The sequence below is a fragment of the Oncorhynchus clarkii genome, chromosome 6 (genome assembly GCF_045791955.1).
Source record: "Oncorhynchus clarkii lewisi isolate Uvic-CL-2024 chromosome 6, UVic_Ocla_1.0, whole genome shotgun sequence".
Lineage (NCBI taxonomy): Eukaryota > Metazoa > Chordata > Actinopteri > Salmoniformes > Salmonidae > Oncorhynchus > Oncorhynchus clarkii.
Window position 1 is genome coordinate 66,602,316 of NC_092152.1, and position 21,516 is coordinate 66,623,831.

The 21,516-nt window shown below is 44.0% G+C and overlaps 1 protein-coding gene across 1 annotated transcript in view; it reads left to right on the plus strand.

Annotated features, from left to right (window-relative positions):
- Positions 1 to 21,516, plus strand: part of LOC139411473 (disintegrin and metalloproteinase domain-containing protein 10-like) — a 116,116-nt gene that overhangs the window by 79,045 nt on the left and 15,555 nt on the right. The window contains exons 4-5 of the mRNA XM_071157895.1: positions 10,593 to 10,751; positions 21,019 to 21,119. Of these exons, the coding sequence (XP_071013996.1) occupies positions 10,593 to 10,751; positions 21,019 to 21,119 (260 nt within the window). The remainder of the gene's footprint in view (positions 1 to 10,592; positions 10,752 to 21,018; positions 21,120 to 21,516) is intronic.

A 21,516-nucleotide genomic window follows, 5' to 3' on the forward strand; every position in this document is an offset into this window, starting at 1 on the left:
CTAAACGTTGAACTTCTGTAGTTGTGCTCTGCTGTAAAGGCCATACTCTTTGTGTCACCTTTAATATCTCTGTGTTTAAAAAAAAAAATATATATATATATATATATATATATATTATAAATAATTTTAATTTTTTTACCCCGTTTCTTCAATTTTCATGATATCCCATTGGTCGTTACAGTCTTGTCCCATCGCTGCAACGCCCCTACGGACTCGGGAGAAGCGAAGGTCGAGAGCCATGCGTCCTCCGAAAACACGACCCTGCCAAGCCACAGGTTATTTTTAGAACCTCCTTTTCTCCTGTTTTTCAGACTTTTTAAAATTTTAATTTTCTCCCCAATTTCGTGGTATCCAATTGTTAGTAGTTACTATCTTGTCTCATCGCTACAACTCCCGTACGGTCTTTGGGAGAGACGAAGGTCGAAAGCCATGCGTCTGCTAAGATCCTATTACAGTGATGTCATAATAGCACCACTCATTTGCTGTGCACTAGCTAGATTTCCATCCAATTGGAATATTTCATGCAAATATTCAAAAATCTGGATGAAGAAAATATGCACATTTTCCCACCAGTGGTGTGTTTCCACCAAACATACTTGTTGCAGCTAAAAACCAAGCTGCTTCTTAACACAGCGCGCATCCAACCCGGACGCCAGCCGCACCAATGTGTCGGAGGAAACACTGTGCACCTGGGGACCTGGTTAGCGCGCACTGTGCCCAGCCCGCCCCAGGAGTCGCTTGTGCGTGATGAGACAAGGATATCCCTACCGGCCAAACCCTCCCTAACCTGGACGACACTAGGCCAATTGTGCGTCGCGCCATGGACCTCCCGGTCGCGGCTGGCTGCTGACAGAGCCTGGGCGTGAACCCAGAGTCTCTGGTGGCACAGCTCGCACTGCGATGCAGTGCCCTAGACCAACCACTGCGCCACCCGGGAGGCCCTGTTTTTCAGACATTTTAACATGTCTGCTAAGATCCTATTACAGTGAGCCCCACTCATTTGCTGTGCACTAGCTAGATTTCCATCCAATTGGAATATTTCATGCAAATATTCAAAAATCTGGATGAAGAATATGTGCACATTTTCCCGCCAATGGTGTGTTTCCACCAAACATACTTGTTGCAGATAAAAATCTGTGAATTTAAGTTTTCATGTACCAAATAAAAATCTAAAGTTCAATGTAGTGATGCACCGATATTACATTTTTGCCCTATACCGATATCCAATATTTTCCTTGCTAAAACAACAGATACCTATAACCGATATTTCAAATTTTTGCGGCCTTTTTAAGCATTCTAATACAGTTAAATAGTTAAAACACACAAATGGACGCAGCGGTCTAAGGCACTGCATCTCAGTGCAAGAGGCGTCACTACAGCCTCTCGTTCGAATCCAGGCTCTATCACATCCGGCTGTGATTGGGAGTCCCATAGTGCGGCGCATAATTGGCCCAGCGTCGCTCAGGTTTGGCTGGGGTAGGCCGTCATTGTAAATAAGAATGTCTGACTTGCCTAGTTAAATAAAGGTTACACACACACACTGACCAAAAGGTTATTTTATTGGGATTTACGTGTGTTCCCATTACCAGTCAAACATAATAAAAACCTATTTCTTTCACTTACTTGCTGTTATGATGATCATTTGTTCAAGCGTTTCATTTTCAACCAGGATTTATATGGAACGCCGTTTGGGTCTTTGCGTGTTAAAAAAGATACACGTCAAAAGATAACACTACGTGACGTGTCAAATAACAACATAATCCGTTTCAATAGCTATAGTTAGCTAGCTAACTAGCTAATCTAAAATAACCCTAATTTATAAGACCGTTCTTATTTGATTAATGGTGGTCAGACCCATCTATGTGAAGCTAGCCACAATAAGGATTAGCCACAATAGTGGACTTTGGGGTTAGCCTTCAAAATAAAAGTATGGCATAATTCTGTTTGCATTCATTTGCATCACTGTCAATGACATACTTTTATTTGTAAGGCAAACCGCAAATATCACTTGTGCCCAATCCTTATTGTGGCTAGCTTCACAACACATTACCCGGTCCGGTCGAGCCTCACTAGACAGATAAAGCTAGCTGGCTGCTTATAACGTTAGCTTTGGGCAACAGGGTTAAGTAGCTGGCTAGCTATTTGTTTTCATGAACTGAAGTTCAATATCAATATGCGAACAACAAGTGGCAACCTAGCTAATACTTACTCACAAGGATTCCTAAATCCTTGCTAAGAATAATTAAAATGGTCATTGTTTTCAGGCTGGTTGTAATTAGTGCTAGCTAGGTACCAAGCTAATGCTAGCTACCCCAGAAGTTGCGGTCAAACAAATGATGCTTTATTACCAACTCTGTTCGTGGCTAGTGTTTGCTTGTTTGCAGACTTTATTTGTACATCTTTGACAGTGCTACTGTATCTTTTTTGACACGCAAAGACCCAAACGGCGTTCCATAGTATGTATGTTGTGACGCTAATAGCAGTGACGCTATTACTGTCTTATTCCTGTAGGGCAACATCTGAAAAATAGCCCACTTGGTAGTGTGTACCGGTGTTCGACCAGCCGGCAAAAGCCAACTTCACCCACGATGGAGAACGGTTGATTGTCAAGGGCAGTGAATTCCATTATCTTGGCTTTAATGGATTTCGGCTTTGAGTTGTCTCGCTGAAGTTTTCTTACTCTTTCAAATGACTGCTCGACTTGTTCACTGCTCGATCCACACAGCAGACATTTTGGGCTAGGTTAGGGATGCTGTGTTGCACGAGTAACGCAACATTTTTACGTGGGGTCATTACGTCATGTACCTACGTTATATAGGTATGCACGGCAGCTTTGACATCGGTTTTTAACATCGGCGTTAAACAAGACATTCGCCTATACCGATGTTGGCATTGTTAGCTAATATCGCCCGATTCCGATATGTTCACTGACTATATCGCGCATCCCTATTTCAATGTGTTTCCAGTGCATTTTCAACTCTTGTGATCGTTTTGTCACAAACTGGTGCGATAAATAGTAAATGTGCCTACTCTGGTCTCGCAGATGGTCTACAATGCGAGTAGGCAAGTCCGCATGATGAGATGATTAAGAATAAGAACTAGAATATTTTTTTCTCAAGCATCGGTCATCATGTTACCAGAATAAGACCCTCAATATTTATTGGAAAGGAGCATCAAACTCATCACTGTGCCCTTTCACAATGCTGTGAAGTTCATTAGCAGCCTAATAAACTGCTTGGTTTCCCAAGTCGTAGTGGGAGGACCACACACCATATCATCTCGTGACACCAAGTTTACTTCAATATTATGGTTATTATATCAATATTTGCGCATAATGGCATTTCTACCGCCATTTCGTGCATAATTAATTTTAGACACAAAGATCCCACCTGTCGAACAAACCCATGATCTGTAGGCATTTATAAACTTGTATTGAGACATCCAGTTTCCATCACAGCTGTTGTGATTTTTTTAAATATACACGGTATGCCTTTACTCGCATAAAAACTGTGGATGGAAACGTGGTTACTGATAAGTTTAATTGCCAGACTCACTCTGGCTTACTTAGGGAATAATTAAAATAGTCAGAAGATGATGTTCATGTTTACCGAGGCCTTGATGTATGACAGAGAACCTTAGGCTTAACTAAATCAAATCTAAAACCTTGATCCCCCCATTATTTTTGTATGTGGACAGTTTCCATACAAGAGATGATACGCTGCAAGGAACACGTAATATTGTCCTCAAAGACCATGTTCCCCAAGCTTGATGAGCTTTTTGGCAGTTGCTAATCTTCAGAGAAATAGTGGTCGTGTAATCATCATGCAATCACGCTTCTGCAAGCAAGGCCGCTTGCCAAAGGCATAATTGCTGCAATAACAAAGGGTTACAAAAATTTAATACTCTAGAATGCTGCAATTAGGGATAAAGATTGCACTCAGAGTTGAATTGCAGTAAGTGGCAACATCTTTCTCTTCTCAACCCTTTTCTGTCTAATACAGTGCCTTCCGAAAGTATTCATATCCTTTGACTTATTCCACGTTTTGGTGTGTTCCAGCCTGAATCAAAAAACTATTAAATACACACAATGACAAAGTGAAAATGTTTTTCAATTTTTTTTGCAAAATTTCACATCCCTGAGTGTCACGATCATCTGAATGAATGGACCAAGGCGCAGCGTACTTAGAGTTCCACATGTATAATAAATATGAAACTCACCATAAACAATACATTCGAAAACGAAACGTGACGTTCTGGGCTGCTCACAGGCAGCTACACAAAAACAAGATCCCACAAAAAACAGTGGGAAAAGGCTGCCTAAATATGATCCCCAATCAGAGACAACGAGAGACAGCTGCCTCTGATTGGGAAACATACCAGGCCAACATAGAAATGAAAAAACTAGACTACCCACCCTAGTCACACCCTGACCTAACCAAAATAGAGAATTTAAAGGATCTCTAAGGTCAGGGTGTGACACTGAGTCAATACATGTAATAATCACCTTTGGCAGCGCTTACAGCTGGGAGTCTTAAAGAGCTTTTGTACAATATTTGCACATTATTTTGTTTAAAATTCTTCGAACTCTGTCAAATTGGTTGTTGATCTTTGCTAGACAGCCATTTTCAAGTCTTGCCATAGATTCTCAAGTCTGTGACTAGGCCACTCAAGAACATTCAAGGTAGTGTTGGTAAGAAAACTCCAGTGTAAATTTGGTCTTGTGTGAATTTGTCTCCCAGTGTCTATTGGGAAGCAGACTGAACCAGGATTTCCTCTAGGATTTTGCCTGTGCTTAGCTCTATTCCCTTTCTTTTTATCCTAAATAACTCTGATGTGTCGTGTTGGATTTTCCCCAAACGCTTTGCATTCAGGACATGAAGTTAATTTCTTTGCCACGTTGTTTGCAGTTTTACTTTATTGCCTAATCGTAAACACGTTTTAGAATATTTGTATTCTGTACAGGCTTCTTTCTTTCTTTTCACTCTCATTTAGGTTAGTATTGTAGAGTAACTAAAATGTTGTTGATCCATCCTCAGTTTTCACCAATCACAGCCATTGAACTTGAACTGTTTTAATGTCACCATTGGCCTCATAGTGAAATGCCTGAGTGGTTTCCTTACTCTCCAGAAACTGAGTTAGGAAGGATGCCTGTATCTTTTGTAGTGGCTCTGTGTATTGCTACTAGCGATGCACATACATGACATTTTTTGCCTATTACCGATATCCTATATTTTCCTTAAAAATAAATTAAACCGATATTAAACATTTTTGCAGACTTTTCACTTTTTAACTGTACTAGAATGCTTAACATGCACATAGACACAGCGGTTTAAGGCACTGCATCTCAGTGCAAGAGATATCGCTACAGTCCCTGGTTCGAATCCAGGCTCTATCACATCCGGCCGTGATTGGGAGTCCCATAGGGCGGCGCACAATTGGCCCAGCGTCTTCCGGGTTTGGCTGGGGTAGGCCGTCATTATAAATAAGAATTTGTTCTTTAAAGGACCTAGTTAAGTAAAGGTTGCACGCGCACACACACACACACACACACACACACACACACACACACACACACACACACACACACACACACACTGACCAAAAAGTTATTTTGTTGGCATTTACGTATTGCCCCATTACCAGTAAAACATAATCAAAACCTATTTATTTCACTTACTTGCTGTGCTGTTTTGTTGTTAATTTGTTCAGTCGTTTCATTCTCTTCCAGGATTTCATCATACATGTCAAGCAGTAAAGTTTCAGCTCTGTCTGTCCGTGGCCTCTCTTCCTCAGTGCGCACTGTCACTGTGTCCATTTCCATCTTGTCCAGCTGTGTATGTAACATTTTCTTGTTTCTTGTCTGCATCGAAGTATCGGCCCTTGTACATTGCATCGAGCATGGTGGCGACACAGTAAAGAGAGAATGCCTGTTGAGCAGGCGTTTCAATGCCATGACGGAGGGTATCACGTCTGCTGCAGGCGCAGTTGATGAGCTTATGTCTCGAGTCAGTTGTTCGACTGGAGCTAGCTGGTGTGTTCATGTTTCAAACATGTTCTCAAATGCCATTGAAATTGCAGCAGTGGTATGACAACCAGCACGTTCATGAGCATGAAATACGACTTTCCTCAGTACGAAATCCTCGACGACCCACTGTGCTGTCAGACTCAGCATGCTCATGGGGCTGATATCGCTGGTCCGAATGTCAGTCATGGAGCTAATAGCAGTGACGCTATTACTGCCAAAAATGAAAAATAGTGCACTTGGTAGTGTGCTTGACCAGTCGACGAAAGCCAACATCACCCACGACAGAGAACGGTTGCTTGTTATCAAGGGCAGTGAATGCCATTATCTTGGCTTTAATGGATTTCAGCTTTGAGTTGTCTCGCTGAAATTTTCTTACTCTTTCAATTGAGTGCTCGATCCACACAGCAGACATTGTGGGCTAGGTTAGGAATGCTGTGTTGCAGGTGTAGTGCAAAATTTTACGTGCCGTTATTACGTCATGTACCTACGTTTATATAGGTATGCACGGTTGCTTTAACATCGGTTTTTAACATCGGCGTTAAACTAGACATCGGCCTATACCAATGTTGGCATTATTAGCTAATATCGTCCAATTCCGATATGTTCACCGATATATTATCTTGGCTTTAATGGATTTCGTTTTGAGTTGTCTTGCTGAAATGTTCTTACTCTTTCAAATGACTGCTTGACTTGTTTTTTATTTTTAGGCCAGTTGAGAACAAATTCTCATTTACAACTGCGACCTGGCCAAGATAAAGCAAAGCAGTGCGACACAAACAACAACAGAGTTACACATAAACAACTGTACAGTCAATAACACAATAGAAAAATATAACTATAACAAGTGGCAACAGTGAGAGACTTATTTCTGGAAAGGTGAATTTTTAAAAGTAGATGCTGAAACTGTTTGGGCACAGACCTGGATAGTATGACAGAACTCTGCAGGCTATCTCTGCAGTAGGTTGTAACTTTGCCCCGTTTGGCAGTTGTATCTTGGCGGAGTGTGCTAAAGCAGTGAGTAAAACAAACTTAGGGAGGAGGCTTCTAATGTTAACATGCATGAAAGCAAGGATTTTCCGAATACAGAAGTCAACAAATGAGAGCGCCTGGGGAATAGGTGTGATGCTGGGGGCTACAGGGCCTGGGTTAACCTCTACATCGCCAGAGGAACAGAGGAGGAGTAGAATAAGGGTACGGCTAAAGGCTATAAGAACTGGTCGTCTAGTACTTTGGGAACAGAGAATGAAAAGGGCAGATTTCTGGGTGTAGTAGAATAGATTAAACCTAGGCATTGAGTGACAATGAGAGCTTGCATCTCTGGAGACACCAGCTAAGCCATGTGAGGTCTGCCCATGTGTGGGGTGTGTGATAAAAGAGCTATTTAAGGCATGTTGAGCTGGACTTGTGGCTCTACAGTGAAATAGAACAATAACTAACTGAAACAGCAGAAGACACTGCTCTATCCACACAGCAGACATTGTGGGCTCGGTTAGGAATGCTGTGTTGCACGTGTAGCTCCTACATTTTTTGTGGCGTCATTACGTCATGTACCTACGTTATATAAGTCAGCTTTGACATCGGTTTTGCACACCGGCATTAATCTAGACATCGGGCCGGTGTCGATGTTGCCATTCTTAGCTAATATCGTCCGATTCCGATATCTTCACCGATATATCGTGCATCCCTAATTGATACACAATCCAAAGTGAAATTTAATAACTTTCACCATGCTCAAAGGGATATTCAATGTCTGCTTTTTTTCCCCAATCTACCATTAGGTGCCCTTTGTGAGGCATTGGAAAACCTCCCTGGTCTTTGTGGTTAAATCTGTGTTTGAAATTCACTGCTTGATTGGACCTTGCAGATGTGTGTGGTACAGAGATAAAGTAGTTGTTCAAAAATCATGTTTAACACTGTTATTGCACACAGTTGGTTCATGCAACTTATTATGTGACTTGTTAAGCAAATGTTTACTCCTGAACTTATTTAGGCTTGGCATGACAGAGGTTGAATACTTATTGACATTTCAGGGTTTCATTTTTAATTAATAAACAAACCTTTAAAAAAAATGTAATTCCACTTTTACATTATGGGGTATTGTGTGTAGGCCAGTGATCCAAAAATAAAAATGTAATCAAATTTAAATTCAGGCTGTAACTCAACCAAACGAGGAAAAGGTCCCGGAGGTGAATGCTTTCTGAAGGCACTGTACATCTCCAGCGTTGTGTTAAATGCAGTTGCTCATCAGTTGGCCTCTGCCTGATAATCGAAGAACCATGAACTGGAGGTAAATAGGTCATATCCCAAGATCCATTCTCCCTTGAGTCCCTTTCTCCTCCACCTGTAGCTAATAGCTGTCTGTACTGGGATGGGAGAAGAACCCATCTGCTAGTGAAGTACTGTGAGCTAGTAGAGAGCCAGAGACCAGACCTCTCTATTATGTGTGATCAGATAGGCCTAGACATTCATTTTCTCATTTGCCCCTCATAAAGACCAGCAGACTCCACTCTCCTTACTTTACATTAGCCCACTTAGCACTTTGGGGACCAGGCATTTTCATGAACTAAATTAGGTGGTTACCTTGGTCCCAGTCTACTGGAATTCCCATAATTGGAGTGAAGCTGCTTGTATCTGGACTGCAGTAGGGTTTCTGATTAGGTACAAGGGTAAAGAATATTCAATTCCCACTGTCTATACGGCCACATTAACCCAGCTCTCATTAGTGTTGCGTGTTCTTTTCTCTCCTTCTCTGATACAAAAGTCTTGTCAGTTGCCCTTGGGAAGCGCCGTATTCTCCTGACTTAAACTAGGAATTTTTAGTACTCCCTTTGCTGAGGCTGTGAGGGTATTCGTGTCTGAGTTCTGAGCACTCCTTGGCACAATAATCAGACTTGATCCATATGTGCACAGAGGATGGGTCTAACCCCTCTGCACTGGCCTTTCATGCCCAGATAAAGGGCTTCCTCTCTGGGAAAATGCGCTGTGCCTTCTGGAGATCAGAAGGGGGAATCTGTCCCTGAAATTATATCAAAACCGTAGGGCCCTCTTTAATGTTACCAAGAGCTGCCCAGTATAAGACAACAGATTAAATTGGTCCTCGCTCTGATCTCCAAGCTGTCCGTGGGGAAAGTATTATTCATGTATTATTATGAAGAAAATGGGACAGCACAAATGACACATGAAGTCATCTAAAGTGACAGTTATTACTGTCAATGAATGGTCTCAGCATAGCTCAACATTCCTTTCCCTAGTATCCTGCTGATTTTGTTTAGATGGAGGAAATCTAGTTTACAGTACAGTATTATTTTGAGCAAGCACCTCGGTTATTGACTGTGGTTTCCTATTACTCTAATCTAATATGTGCCTAATGTACAGCAGTAGCATTAATGGAAAGCACTTTCTGTTTTTCTCACTTTCAGTATCAAAACTGCTACAAATACCAGTTAGTGTCCCAGTGTTTTCTGACAAACTGCATGGCTAGGGCCTGAAAAAACCAGAGAGGACTCTGGGCCCTTGGAGCACAGACAGATATTTAGGGAGAAAGAGCTGGATGCTCCATGGGACAGCTGTGTGTTCTGCTGCTCTCGTTATCTCCAGCAGGAGAGCAGAGCAGACGGCCCCCAGCGGGCCTACTGGGCCTCTTTCCTCTGGAAACAGAAACCTAACTGGGGAGAGAGGCTGGCTGGCTGGTTGGCTGTTTTTCTCTGTCTACGCTAAACTGCAATGGTCCCTCAGGATAGCTATGAGACAAACGCTCCAACATTTTCGCAACCAATACAGAACTGAGGAGAGCAGCAGATAAAATGAAGTTGGGCTTCCCTATCCTGAGGAAAACAAGTCTTATTCTCTCCCTGATTTAGTGATCTTCTCCCATTGAGTTGCCAGTCATCTATCCTTTTCAATTATAGCCCTCCAGAGTCTGCATTTTTTATAACACAGGTTTAATTGGGAGTTATAGTTTTTCTTCCAACCTGCATAGCTGCTGATGGAAAAGGTTTTTCAAGGCGCTTGCTCTTGACAAACACTGAATTAAAAACCATTCCTTTTCGTCGGCCAGACTTTCTCTGTCTGGTTCAAAGGCGGATGATGTTTAATAGACTCTGCTATGCCCTGACAGCGTTTTGTTTTATTCCCACTTCTTTCTCACTGGTTCCTTGATTCTTCAAGCTTTAGTTGTGCCTTCTGCGTAAGAAACTATTCTTTGGTTTCCCCCTGACACTAACCAGAGTCCAAGCTCTTATTACTAGTCATTATTTGTCTGATTTCAAGGTCAGATGAGAGGAGCAGGGATGAGTCTTTATGATCCAGACAGACCGGGATATGTTTCGTTCCACCCGGACTCTGTCCAAGACGGTATTCCCCCCAGGAACAGCTCACTGTCTACCATCTGCTCAATGTCTAGAGCTGTGTGTGTGTGTGTGTGTCCGCATGATGTTCTGTTTGTCAGCTTGCATTGGTCTGTATGTTTTGAGTGTTTCTCTCACACGTTGAGCATTGACTTTCTTCCTAACCCCAACTGACTAGAGTTGAGTTGACCACCCTTCCTGACCTTGTCTTTCTCGTCCAGGTGAGAAGGGCACTTTGACCCACGGCTCGGTGGTGGACGGCAGGTTTGAAGGCTTCATCCAGACCCACCAGGGCATGTACTACGTGGAGCCTTCGGAGAGGTACCTCAGAGACAAGGACGTGCCCTACCACTCAGTCATCTACCACGAGGGGGACATCAGTGAGTATACTTGATTCACTGCTCTCCTCTACCAGTCACCCTGCAGGTCTGCTGAAGTAATGGTGCCAACATCACAGCACTAAAATGAGTTCTACCTATTACATTAATGACAGCCATATTTTATAGACTTAAAGGACATGTTCTTTAATGCTTTTGCTATATTGATTCAGACAATATTGCCCATATAAAGTATGACTCTGGGTGTGCGTATAAGTGTTGATATTTTTTTAGGGATCTAGCTTTAGAAATTAGGGGTTCATTATCCTATTCAGCAGTTGGAATACAATTTTGTTCCAAATAACACACATTTTGTGCAGGCAAAGATGGTTATTATTGGATACACAGTGGATGGCTTGTTAACACCACAGTATTGTCAGTGTTATTCGCTTTGAAAAGCCATTTTTTCTGTCATGAGCATGAAATGGATTGAATTGGCTGTAGCAGCTCTAAATAGCTTTACCATGGCTGTGCTCTTTTTAATTACAGTTGTGTTCAGCCACTGACAGCAGTGACTAATCCATGCTGGCTCGTCTGTCCCAGCTTTTCTCTTTCCACCTCTGCTACATACACATCCCACCCTATCATAGAGAACAGTAGGCGTCACACTGTGACAGGACAGGGACTTTAGGTAGTGACACTGAAAGGCGATTCTCTGCTGTAGGTATTTCTTGAGAGCAGCGATATGGACGATGATGGATGGATGAATGTGTGCCTAAATGGGCTGAAGGATGGGGGGGGTGGGACAGGACAGGTTTCTCTAGGCTTGGAGGTAAGGTCTTCAAGGCTGTGGAGTGCATACTGAGCAGAGTGGAGGTCTACGGTTCAAGTACAATGCAGAGCTGTCAAAGGAGAGGTCTATCCAAGGGGAGTTTACATTGGGCATTTAGCCAGGAATAAGGTCAAGTTAAGGTCATGTCAGATGAACTGTGGAATGAGTCTGAGCCAGAGGAAGGGGAGCTGAGGAAGGTTGCACTGGGACACTGCGGCAAGACACACACACACACACACACACACACACACACACAGGGGTTTGGGTTAGGCTGAGCCCTGATGATTGATGTGGAGTCAGGATGAGACACCAATTCCAGTGCCAGGGAGTGAGTGATCTTCCTTAGCAACCAGCCCACCAATTCCAGGTTGATCTGAGGTGTGGGTGTGGGCTAAGTTCCAGTGACCCCACTCCCATCCCAGTACAGGCCAGAGAGCAGCCCCCTCAGGCAGGCAGGGAGGAATCAGCATGGAGGCCCACCCTGTGTTACTTGGCCCTCTTTTCCTCAGATGGGTCTGATTCACAGCCAGCCTGCCTGTTGACACACAGGCACACCCAGCCCAGCATGAGCCTGCAATCAGAGAACCTTTCTCTCACGCTTCGTCTCCACAATGTAGGCCTACTCTCTCTTTCTCCTTTCCCTTTTCATTTTCTATGTATGTATGAGGTGTCAAGAAAGCTCTCACCCTATTCCTCCTCCCATCCCTCTCTTTCTGTCTGTTTATCTGAGGGTGTGAACAGAACCTTTCTGTTCCTCTTCCCTTTCTCTGTCTCAGTGTCATCCAATAACAGGCTGTCACCTGAACCCCTCAATAGTACTGCAGGGCTTGGTGACTGCCACAGTACCGGATTTGAGGTAGTTATGCCCTACCTATTATTTGTGCTCGTCACATTTTTCTTCTTCTTTCCTTAGCAGATCATATTGCCTGAGACATTACATGAAGGGCCCCATTTCATATTTTTTCCTTCACTACTCTATGAAGTGAATGCCGATACCCCAAACAGCGATTTTCTGTCAAGTCATGCTGCCGTGTGAAGTCCGGTCATAGCACTGATGGCAGCTCTCTTATAAAGACACTCTTACCTCATTTGTGCCACCAGGCCCCATTATGGGTTAACATGCTCCACACTGCCTCCTTGTGGTGCATCATATTTATATTTGCATAGCGTGTCATGTTATCAGCAGTACATTAACACATAGTTGAGTCATTTATTAATCTGACTTTGGATACATTCCTATGACACAATGAAGTATCAAATCCATATTGATACAAGGGGACTGGATAAAGACAATCTTCCATTAGACTTGTTTGAGAACTTCATTCCATTTACGTTTTTGTCATTTAGCAGATGCTCTTACCCAGAGCGACTTACAGAAGTAATTAGGGTTAAGTGCCTTGCTGATGGGCACATTGTCAGATTTTTCATCCTTGTTGGGTCGGGGATTTGAACCAGCGACCTTTCGGTAACTGGCCCAAAGCTATAACCACTAGGCTACCTGCCGCTGCATCCCATTCAGTGTAACATTCAGGTTTCAGCAGTTGTTTTAGTCAAACTGCTGTTCCTGGGAATGTGTCTTTATCAACCCATTAATGAGTCTCTCCTCACAGATATCCTGTCTGCACTTGGATGTTTTCAGACATCAAAGACACACTTCAAATACTCTTCAAACAGGTTCATTTTGTGGCGGAGGCTTTTTTCCTTGAAGAAACTGTGGCACCTAATTTTAGAATTCTTTCCTGTTGAAGCCGGGGTTGGTGAGCGAGAGGAAGGACAAATGGTGGAGGGATGGAATGAAGAATGAAAAGGCGTGACTGACTCTGTGACTCCCATTTCCACCGGCTTTCACAACTTTGCCTTTCTTCGCTTCTCGTTCGCAAAGGCCTTTTGATTAGCATCTGAATGAGAGGGCATTCACTGCAGGGACAATGACAGCTTTCTGTCTGGAAATAGAGAACACATTGTCAGGGCAGAACTTTTTGTTGTTCGGTTAATCCAGTCGGTCCAGTACAGAGCCATTCTCCTCAATTGACAACGGGGGACAGGTTGACCCTGAGCCCACTCTCTCCCCCTCCAACCGGTTGACCTGACTGCCCACTAGTGGCGCTTTGTGTTGACTCATATGATATGCAAAGCAGAATGCAAATGAACTGCGGTCAGTCAATAGTGCTGTAAGTAGGGCCAGGCTTAAGGAACACCATTCTGATCCTGCAGCACTTATCTTGACTTTGAATAAAAAAGCGAAATATAAATAAAATAATGTGTCAAAATAATTCCTTTACCACTTTTCTTCCATCGAAGAGTGTGAATTAAAATGTCTGTTTGTACAAATTTGTCTGAGGAGAGGAGGTTATGAAGGTTGAGGGAGTGTGAAACGCTGGCTGAGTGTATTGTTTACTTGTATGTCGCAGAGCTGTGTGTGTGTGTGTGTGTGTGTGTGTGTGTGTGTGTGTGTGAGTGCTTTTGTTGGGCCTGAGTTTGTGTTCTTTGGGACTGAGTGCGTTTCGAGGTGTATTTGTCGGCACTGTGTTCTCATTACAGCGATGTGTGTTCTTTAGGACTGTGTTTCTGGGAGCTGAGTGTGTATGTTCCTTGAATTTCCTTGGGGAGAGTGTGTGTGTTCCTGTGTGCCGGTGTGTGATAAAAGGAGGTGAAAGCGTTGCTGTCGCTGGCAGACAGAGTGACATGCCCGTTGGCTTGTGGCGGTGGCATTTCTGCTCCCGTCATGCAGGCTGGTGACCGACAGGTTAATTTGGGAGGCTTATAACAGCAGCTCTGCTGCGCCATGTCCTCCCAGCACTGCCAGACTCAGCCTGAGGGCTTTGAGGACTAACCACTCACGAGGACTAAGTCTCACTCACAATACGTCTAAATGATGCCTATAAGGACTTTGAAGAATAGGACTGTGTACTGAGTGTTATGTCTTTGGAGTCCATTTAATATATATATATATTTTAAATCTTATCTTCTTGTAATAAAATTTGTATATTTTTTCACCCCTTTTTTCTCCCCAATTTCATGATATTCAATATGTAGTTATGATCTTATCTCATCGCTGCAACTCCCCAACGGGCTCGGGAAAGGCGAAGGTCGAGTCATACGTCATCCAAACATGACCCGCCATGCCGCACTGCTTCTTAACTCCCGCTCGCTTAACCTGGAAGCCAGCCACACAAATGTGTCAGAGGAAACAACGTTCAACTGAAGTCAGCTTGCAGGCGCACAGCCCACCACAAGGAGTTGCTAGAGCGTGATGAGCAAAACCCTCCCCTAACACAGATTACACTGGGCCAATTGTGTGCCTTCCTATGGAACTCCCGGTCACGGCTGGCTGTGATACAGCCTGGGATCGAACCCCAGGCTGTAGAGATGCCTCAATACTGAGTTGCAGTGGCGTAGAGTGCTACACCACTCTGGAAGCCATTTGGAGTCCATTTCTATGCCAGTATGTTGTGGTGGCTCTGGTTGTGATGGATGTAAGAGTGCTGATTGGTGTAGACTAAATGAGATGCATACATGTACTGTAATTACATTATCCTAGTTGTAGGATTGATTGCTTGACTGGTGTGTGTTTTTGTTGTGATTAGAGGGGCTTTCGCTATTGACTAGAGCAGTGGCATCGACTGTGTGTTGTGTACATTAGGGAAAAGATGCAGTGGAGAGAGGAGACCTCTATTGAAGCGTACAGTCAGCGTTATTGACTCCATCTCACTGCATGTTACTATCTGGGGATAACTTGGGGAGAGAATAATGTATCTGCTAGGAACTGATCACAGAGCAGTCTGACCTGACCTTGTTTTATTATCAGCACATTGTACAGTAACGGCCTGATTGATTGATGGCATATGCATTCAGTTATTCTGTGTATTCAGGGTTGTTGTATTGCGGTGTATAGGTTAAAACATTCAACGTGCTGAGTGTGCTGGCCTGTGTTTTGAAGTCCTGTCTCAGGTATCTGAAGCAGAGTAGGGAGGGCATGTTGCCCAGGGGAGGGAGAGGTGGCTCTGTTATCCCAGAGTCCTCATTAGTGACAGACACACACACACACACACACACACACACACACACACACACACACACACACACCGCATCTTCCTCCTCACCCTGCTTGCTCTGTTATGCTGCCCGCTTAGACAGCAACAGAGCTGTCAGGCCTGGTTGACACTGCACCATTCCCCAGGCCCAGAGAGCCCCGGCTGAGGCCCCTGAGTTCACCTCACTCTGCCCAAACCCAAAACAGCATATCCATATGTTACTCTGCCTACCTCCGTCTCTCGCATAATAAGGGTCAGAAGTTTTCCATGGTCACGTAGCCTAACCAGGAAAAAGTAACTGTCTACCTCCGTCTCCCACATAATAAGGGTCAGAAGTTTTCCATGGTCACGTAGCCTAACCAGGACAAAGTAACTGTCTACCTCCGTCTCCCACATAATAAGGGTCAGAAGTTTTCCATGGTCACGTAGCCTAACCAGGACAAAGTAACTGTCTACCTCCGTCTCCCACATAATAAGGGTCAGAAGTTTTCCATGGTCACGTAGCCTAACCAGGACAAAGTAACTGTCTACCTCCGTCTCCCACATAATAAGGGTCAGATGTTTTCCATGGTCACGTAGCCTAACCAGGACAAAGTAACTGTCTACCTCTGTCTCCCACATAATAAGGGTCAGAAGTTTTCCATGGTCACGTAGCCTAACCAGGACAAAGTAACTGCCTACCTCCGTCTCCCGCATAATAAGGGTCAGAAGATTTCCATGGTCACGTAGCCTAACCAGGACAAAGTAACTGTCTACCTCCGTCTCTCGCATAATAAGGGTCAGAAGTTTTCCATGGTCACGTAGCCTAACCAGGACAAAGTAACTGTCTACCTCCGTCTCCCACATAATAAGGGTCAGAAGTTTTCCATGGTCACGTAGCCTAACCAGGACAAAGTAACTGTCTACCTCCGTCTCCCACATAATAAGGGTCAAAAGTTTTCCATGGTCACGTAGCCTAACCAGGACAAAGTAACTGTCTACCTCCGTCTCCCACATAATAAGGGTCAGAAGTTTTCCATGGTCACGTAGCCTAACCAGGACAAAGTAACTGCCTACCTCCGTCTCCCGCATAATAAGGGTCAGAAGTTTTCCATGGTCACGTAGCCTAACCAGGACAAAGTAACTGTCTACCTCCGTCTCCCACATAATAAGGGTCAGAAGTTTTCCATGGTCACGTAGCCTAACCAGGACAAAGTAACTGTCTACCTCCGTCTCCCACATAATAAGGGTCAGAAGTTTTCCATGGTCACGTAGCCTAACCAGGACAAAGTAACTGTCTACCTCCGTCTCCCACATAATAAGGGTCAAAAGTTTTCCATGGTCACGTAGCCTAACCAGGACAAAGTAACTGTCTACCTCCGTCTCCCACATAATAAGGGTCAGAAGTTTTCCATGGTCACGTAGCCTAACCAGGACAAAGTAACTGTCTACCTCCGTCTCCCACATAATAAGATTCAGAAGTTTTCCATGGTCACGTAGCCTAACCAGGACAAAGTAACTGTCTACCTCCGTCTCCCACATAATAAGGGTCAGAAGTTTTCCATGGTCACGTAGCCTAACCAGGACAAAGTAACTGTCTACCTCCGTCTCCCACATAATAAGGGTCAGAAGTTTTCCATGGTCACGTAGCCTAACCAGGACAAAGTAACTGTCTACCTCCGTCTCCCACATAATAAGGGTCAGAAGTTTTCCATGGTCACGTAGCCTAACCAGGACAAAGTAACTGTCTACCTCCGTCTCCCACATAATAAGGGTCAGAAGTTTTCCAGGGTCACGTAGCCTAACCAGGACAAAGTAACTGTCTACCTCCGTCTCCCACATAATAAGGGTCAGAAGTTTTCCAGGGTCACGTAGCCTAACCAGGACAAAGTAACTGTCTACCTCTGTCTCCCACATAATAAGGGTCAGAAGTTTTCCATGGTCACGTAGCCTAACCAGGACAAAGTAACTGTCTACCTCCGTCTCCCACATAATAAGGGTCAGAAGTTTTCCATGGTCACGTAGCCTAACCAGGACAAAGTAACTGCCTACCTCCGTCTCCCACATAATAAGGGTCAGAAGTTTTCCATGGTCACGTAGCCTAACCAGGACAAAGTAACTGTCTACCTCCGTCTCCCACATAATAAGGGTCAGAAGTTTTCCATGGTCACGTAGCCTAACCAGGACAAAGTAACTGTCTACCTTCGTCTCCCACATAATAAGGGTCAGAAGTTTTCTATGGTCACGTAGCCTAACCAGGACAAATTAACTGTCTACCTCCGTCTCCCGCATAATAAGGGTCAGAAGTTTTCCATGGTCCCCTAGCCTAACCAGGACAAAGTAACTGTCTACCTCCATCTCTCGCATAATAAGGGTCAGAAGTTTTCCATGGTCACGTAGCCTAACCAGGACAAAGTAACTGTCTACCTCCGTCTCCCACATAATAAGGGTCAGAAGTTTTCCATGGTCACGTAGCCTAACCAGGACAAAGTAACTGCCTACCTCCGTCTCCCACATAATAAGGGTCAGAAGTTTTCCATGGTCACGTAGCCTAACCAGGACAAAGTAACTGTCTACCTCCGTCTCCCACATAATAAGGGTCAGAAGTTTTCCATGGTCACGTAGCATAACCAGGACAAAGTAATTGCCTACCTCCGTCTCCCACATAATAAGGGTCAGAAGTTTTCCATGGTCACGTAGCCTAACCAGGACAAAGTAACTGTCTACCTCCGTTTCCCACATAATAAGGGTCAGAAGTTTTCCATGGTCACGTAGCCTAACCAGGACAAAGTAACTGTCTACCTCCGTCTCCCACATAATAAGGGTCAGAAGTTTTCCATGGTCACGTAGCCTAACCAGGACAAAGTAACTGCCTACCTCCGTCTCCCACATAATAAGGGTCAGAAGTTTTCCATGGTCACGTAGCCTAACCAGGACAAAGTAACTGTCTACCTCCGTCTCCCACATAATAAGGGTCAGAAGTTTTCCATGGTCACGTAGCCTAACCAGGACAAAGTAACTGCCTACCTCCGTCTCCCACATAATAAGGGTCAGAAGTTTTCCATGGTCACGTAGCCTAACCAGGACAAAGTAACTGTCTACCTCCGTCTCCCACATAATAAGGGTCAGAAGTTTTCCATGGTCACGTAGCCTAACCAGGACAAAGTAACTGTCTACCTCCGTCTCCCACATAATAAGGGTCAGAAGTTTTCCATGGTCACGTAGCCTAACCAGGACAAAGTAACTGCCTACCTCCGTCTCCCACATAATAAGGGTCAGAAGTTTTCCATGGTCACGTAGCCTAACCAGGTCAAAGTAACTGCCTACCTCCCAGTGTGTCCTCCATACCTGTTCCCAACCCTGCGTCTTCGTCCTGGAACAAATGGCTTTGTTCTGTAGGGACTGACTTCATCAGACAGAGATGGCAGAATTAGTTTGCTGTGAATAGATAAAGCCAACTAGGGAAGAAGTAGAAAGCCCTGTGTTATTCTGTTGACTAAACACACAGCCGTAATTGGAGCTCATTAGCATTCACGCCTGCTGTGAAGGTAAAGAGTGTAGATTACAAAAACCCATTATAAGAGTTTTCAGATTTCCACAGGCAATTAGCACTCTTTGCTAAGAGTTCTGTGTCACTATGGTTTACTCATTTTCATTAGTGTTTCACTGTGCAGTTCTGTGTTCTGCATAGTGATCGCTGAGCTCATTCTACAGGGTAGCTCTGTACTATGGTGAGACTGCTTGTTTATTGGCTCATTTAGGAACAGGATGGTGATGACAGGGAGGGTGCTCTCCAACTTGCTTGCTGGCTGCTCTTCAATGGCTGACATCAGAGCAGAGTCAATAGATTTGAATTGTATGCGTTAATCAAAATTATGTTCCGTTTTATGAGAAAATTGGATCTGTGCACCTGCTTTAGGCAGATGCCTGTGAACAAACTGTGTTCTTGAAGATCACCATGTTAGCTGGGTTGTAAAGTACCCCGCTCTGTGTCTGTTTTTACTGATTTGGTCCCATGGAGAATGCTCCAGCAGCCAGCCAGTCCACAGAGGGACACAGCACCACATGTTGTTCTAGGCAATGGCATTGTTTTTCTGCAGAGGGCAAGGACACGGTCACTGCTTAGATGTAGGTTTAAATCTGAACTCTGTGGCAAAATCTGTGGTATCTCAGACCGTTCTTTGACAATGATCTGTGTTAGTAATTGTGAAGGTGTATTGCTGAATACTGGACTTTTCTGGATACTGTAGTTGCAAGTAGTAGTGTTGCTCCTTATTGAGGTGTTTTCTTTTTTTTATAGGTGTTTTTCAGAGCCTCTGGCAGAGGAAGGTATAGGAAAGTCGAGCAGTGAGTGAGTCAGTGACATGTAATTTGGGAGGAAGACTACTTTGTTATTCTCCAGCCTGGAGAAGGAGACGCCAGCAGTGAACAGAGGCTTATTCTTTCAGTTAGCGTAGACGGTCTGTGTGTTAGGCCTTGTTACACACACACACACCGAGAGCGAGAGATATTAACTACAGCTTCTTTCTGTCCTAATGAACATTGACATATAGTGCTCTGATATCTCCACACTCAGATGAATGTTGCTGCTAGAGATAGTAAGGTTATTATACTGGTATGTTTTAGAGGGCCTTGCATAGAGTAGATGAGGTTATACTGGTATGTTTTAGAGGGCCTTGCATAGAGTAGATGAGGTTATACTGGTATGTTTTAGAGGGCCTTGCATAGAGAAGAGGAGGTTATACTGGTATGTTTTAGAGGGCCTTGCATAGAATAGATGAGGTTATACTGGTACGTTTTAGAGGGCCTTGCATAGAGAAGAGGAGGTTATACTGGTACGTTTTAGAGGGCCTTGCATAGAGAAGAGGAGGTTATACTGGTACGTTTTAGAGGGCCTTGCATAGAGAAGAGGAGGTTATACTGGTATGTTTTAGAGGGCCTTGCATAGAATAGATGAGGTTATACTGGTACGTTTTAGAGGGCCTTGCATAGAGAAGAGGAGGTTATACTGGTACGTTTTAGAGGGCCTTGCATAGAGAAGAGGAGGTTATACTGGTACGTTTTAGAGGGCCTTGCATAGAGAAGAGGAGGTTATACTGGTATGTTTTAGAGGGCCTTGCATAGAGTAGATGAGGTTATACTAGTATGTTTTAGAGGGCCTTGCATAGAGTAGATGAGGTTATACTGGTATGTTTTAGAGGGCCTTGCATAGAGTAGATGAGGTTATACTGGTGTGTTTTAGAGGGCCTTGCATAGAGTAGATGAGGTTATACTGGTACGTTTTAGAGGGCCTTGCATAGAGTAGATGAGGTTATACTGGTACGTTTTAGAGGGCCTTGCATAGAGTAGATGAGACCACACTATGGCTGCTATTGTGTACAACCTTTTTAATTCCCATTCTAAACAGGTTTAGCCTGAAGCTGAGAACCAATATTACTGGTAATATGATTGAGCTCATATTGATGGTTTCCTCTTCTCCTCCCAGATTACCCTCATAAGTATGGGTCAGAGGGGGGCTGTGCTGACCACTCAGTGTTTGAAAGGATGAAGAAGTACCAGGCCTCGGCTATGGAGGAGCCTCTCAAGGTGAGCTGATAATACCCCACTGTGAAACCAACTCTATAGCTATACAGCACTCACCAATACTGTACAACAACGTTCTGGACACAGTACTGGAGGACCATACAAACCACCTCACATCTTCTTGCTCCATGGTAAAATAACAGTTAGCATGATAAGGAAACATGGAAGTGATTAAGTCAAACTTGTTGTTGGAGCTGTAACGAGAGCCAGATGTATCTTATTGTTCCCAGGTTCTTATCCCTTTCAGCTCTGTGGAACATTGGATGACTGAGTAGAGTGATGTCACAGATCATTTGGCAGGGTGAAGAGTTGGTGTTCTCTCTTCCCAGGGATGAGTCAGACCAGACCAGGGGTGTGTCAGGAAATGTTTCCCCATGTTCTGGAAGACCTCCTCCGTTCA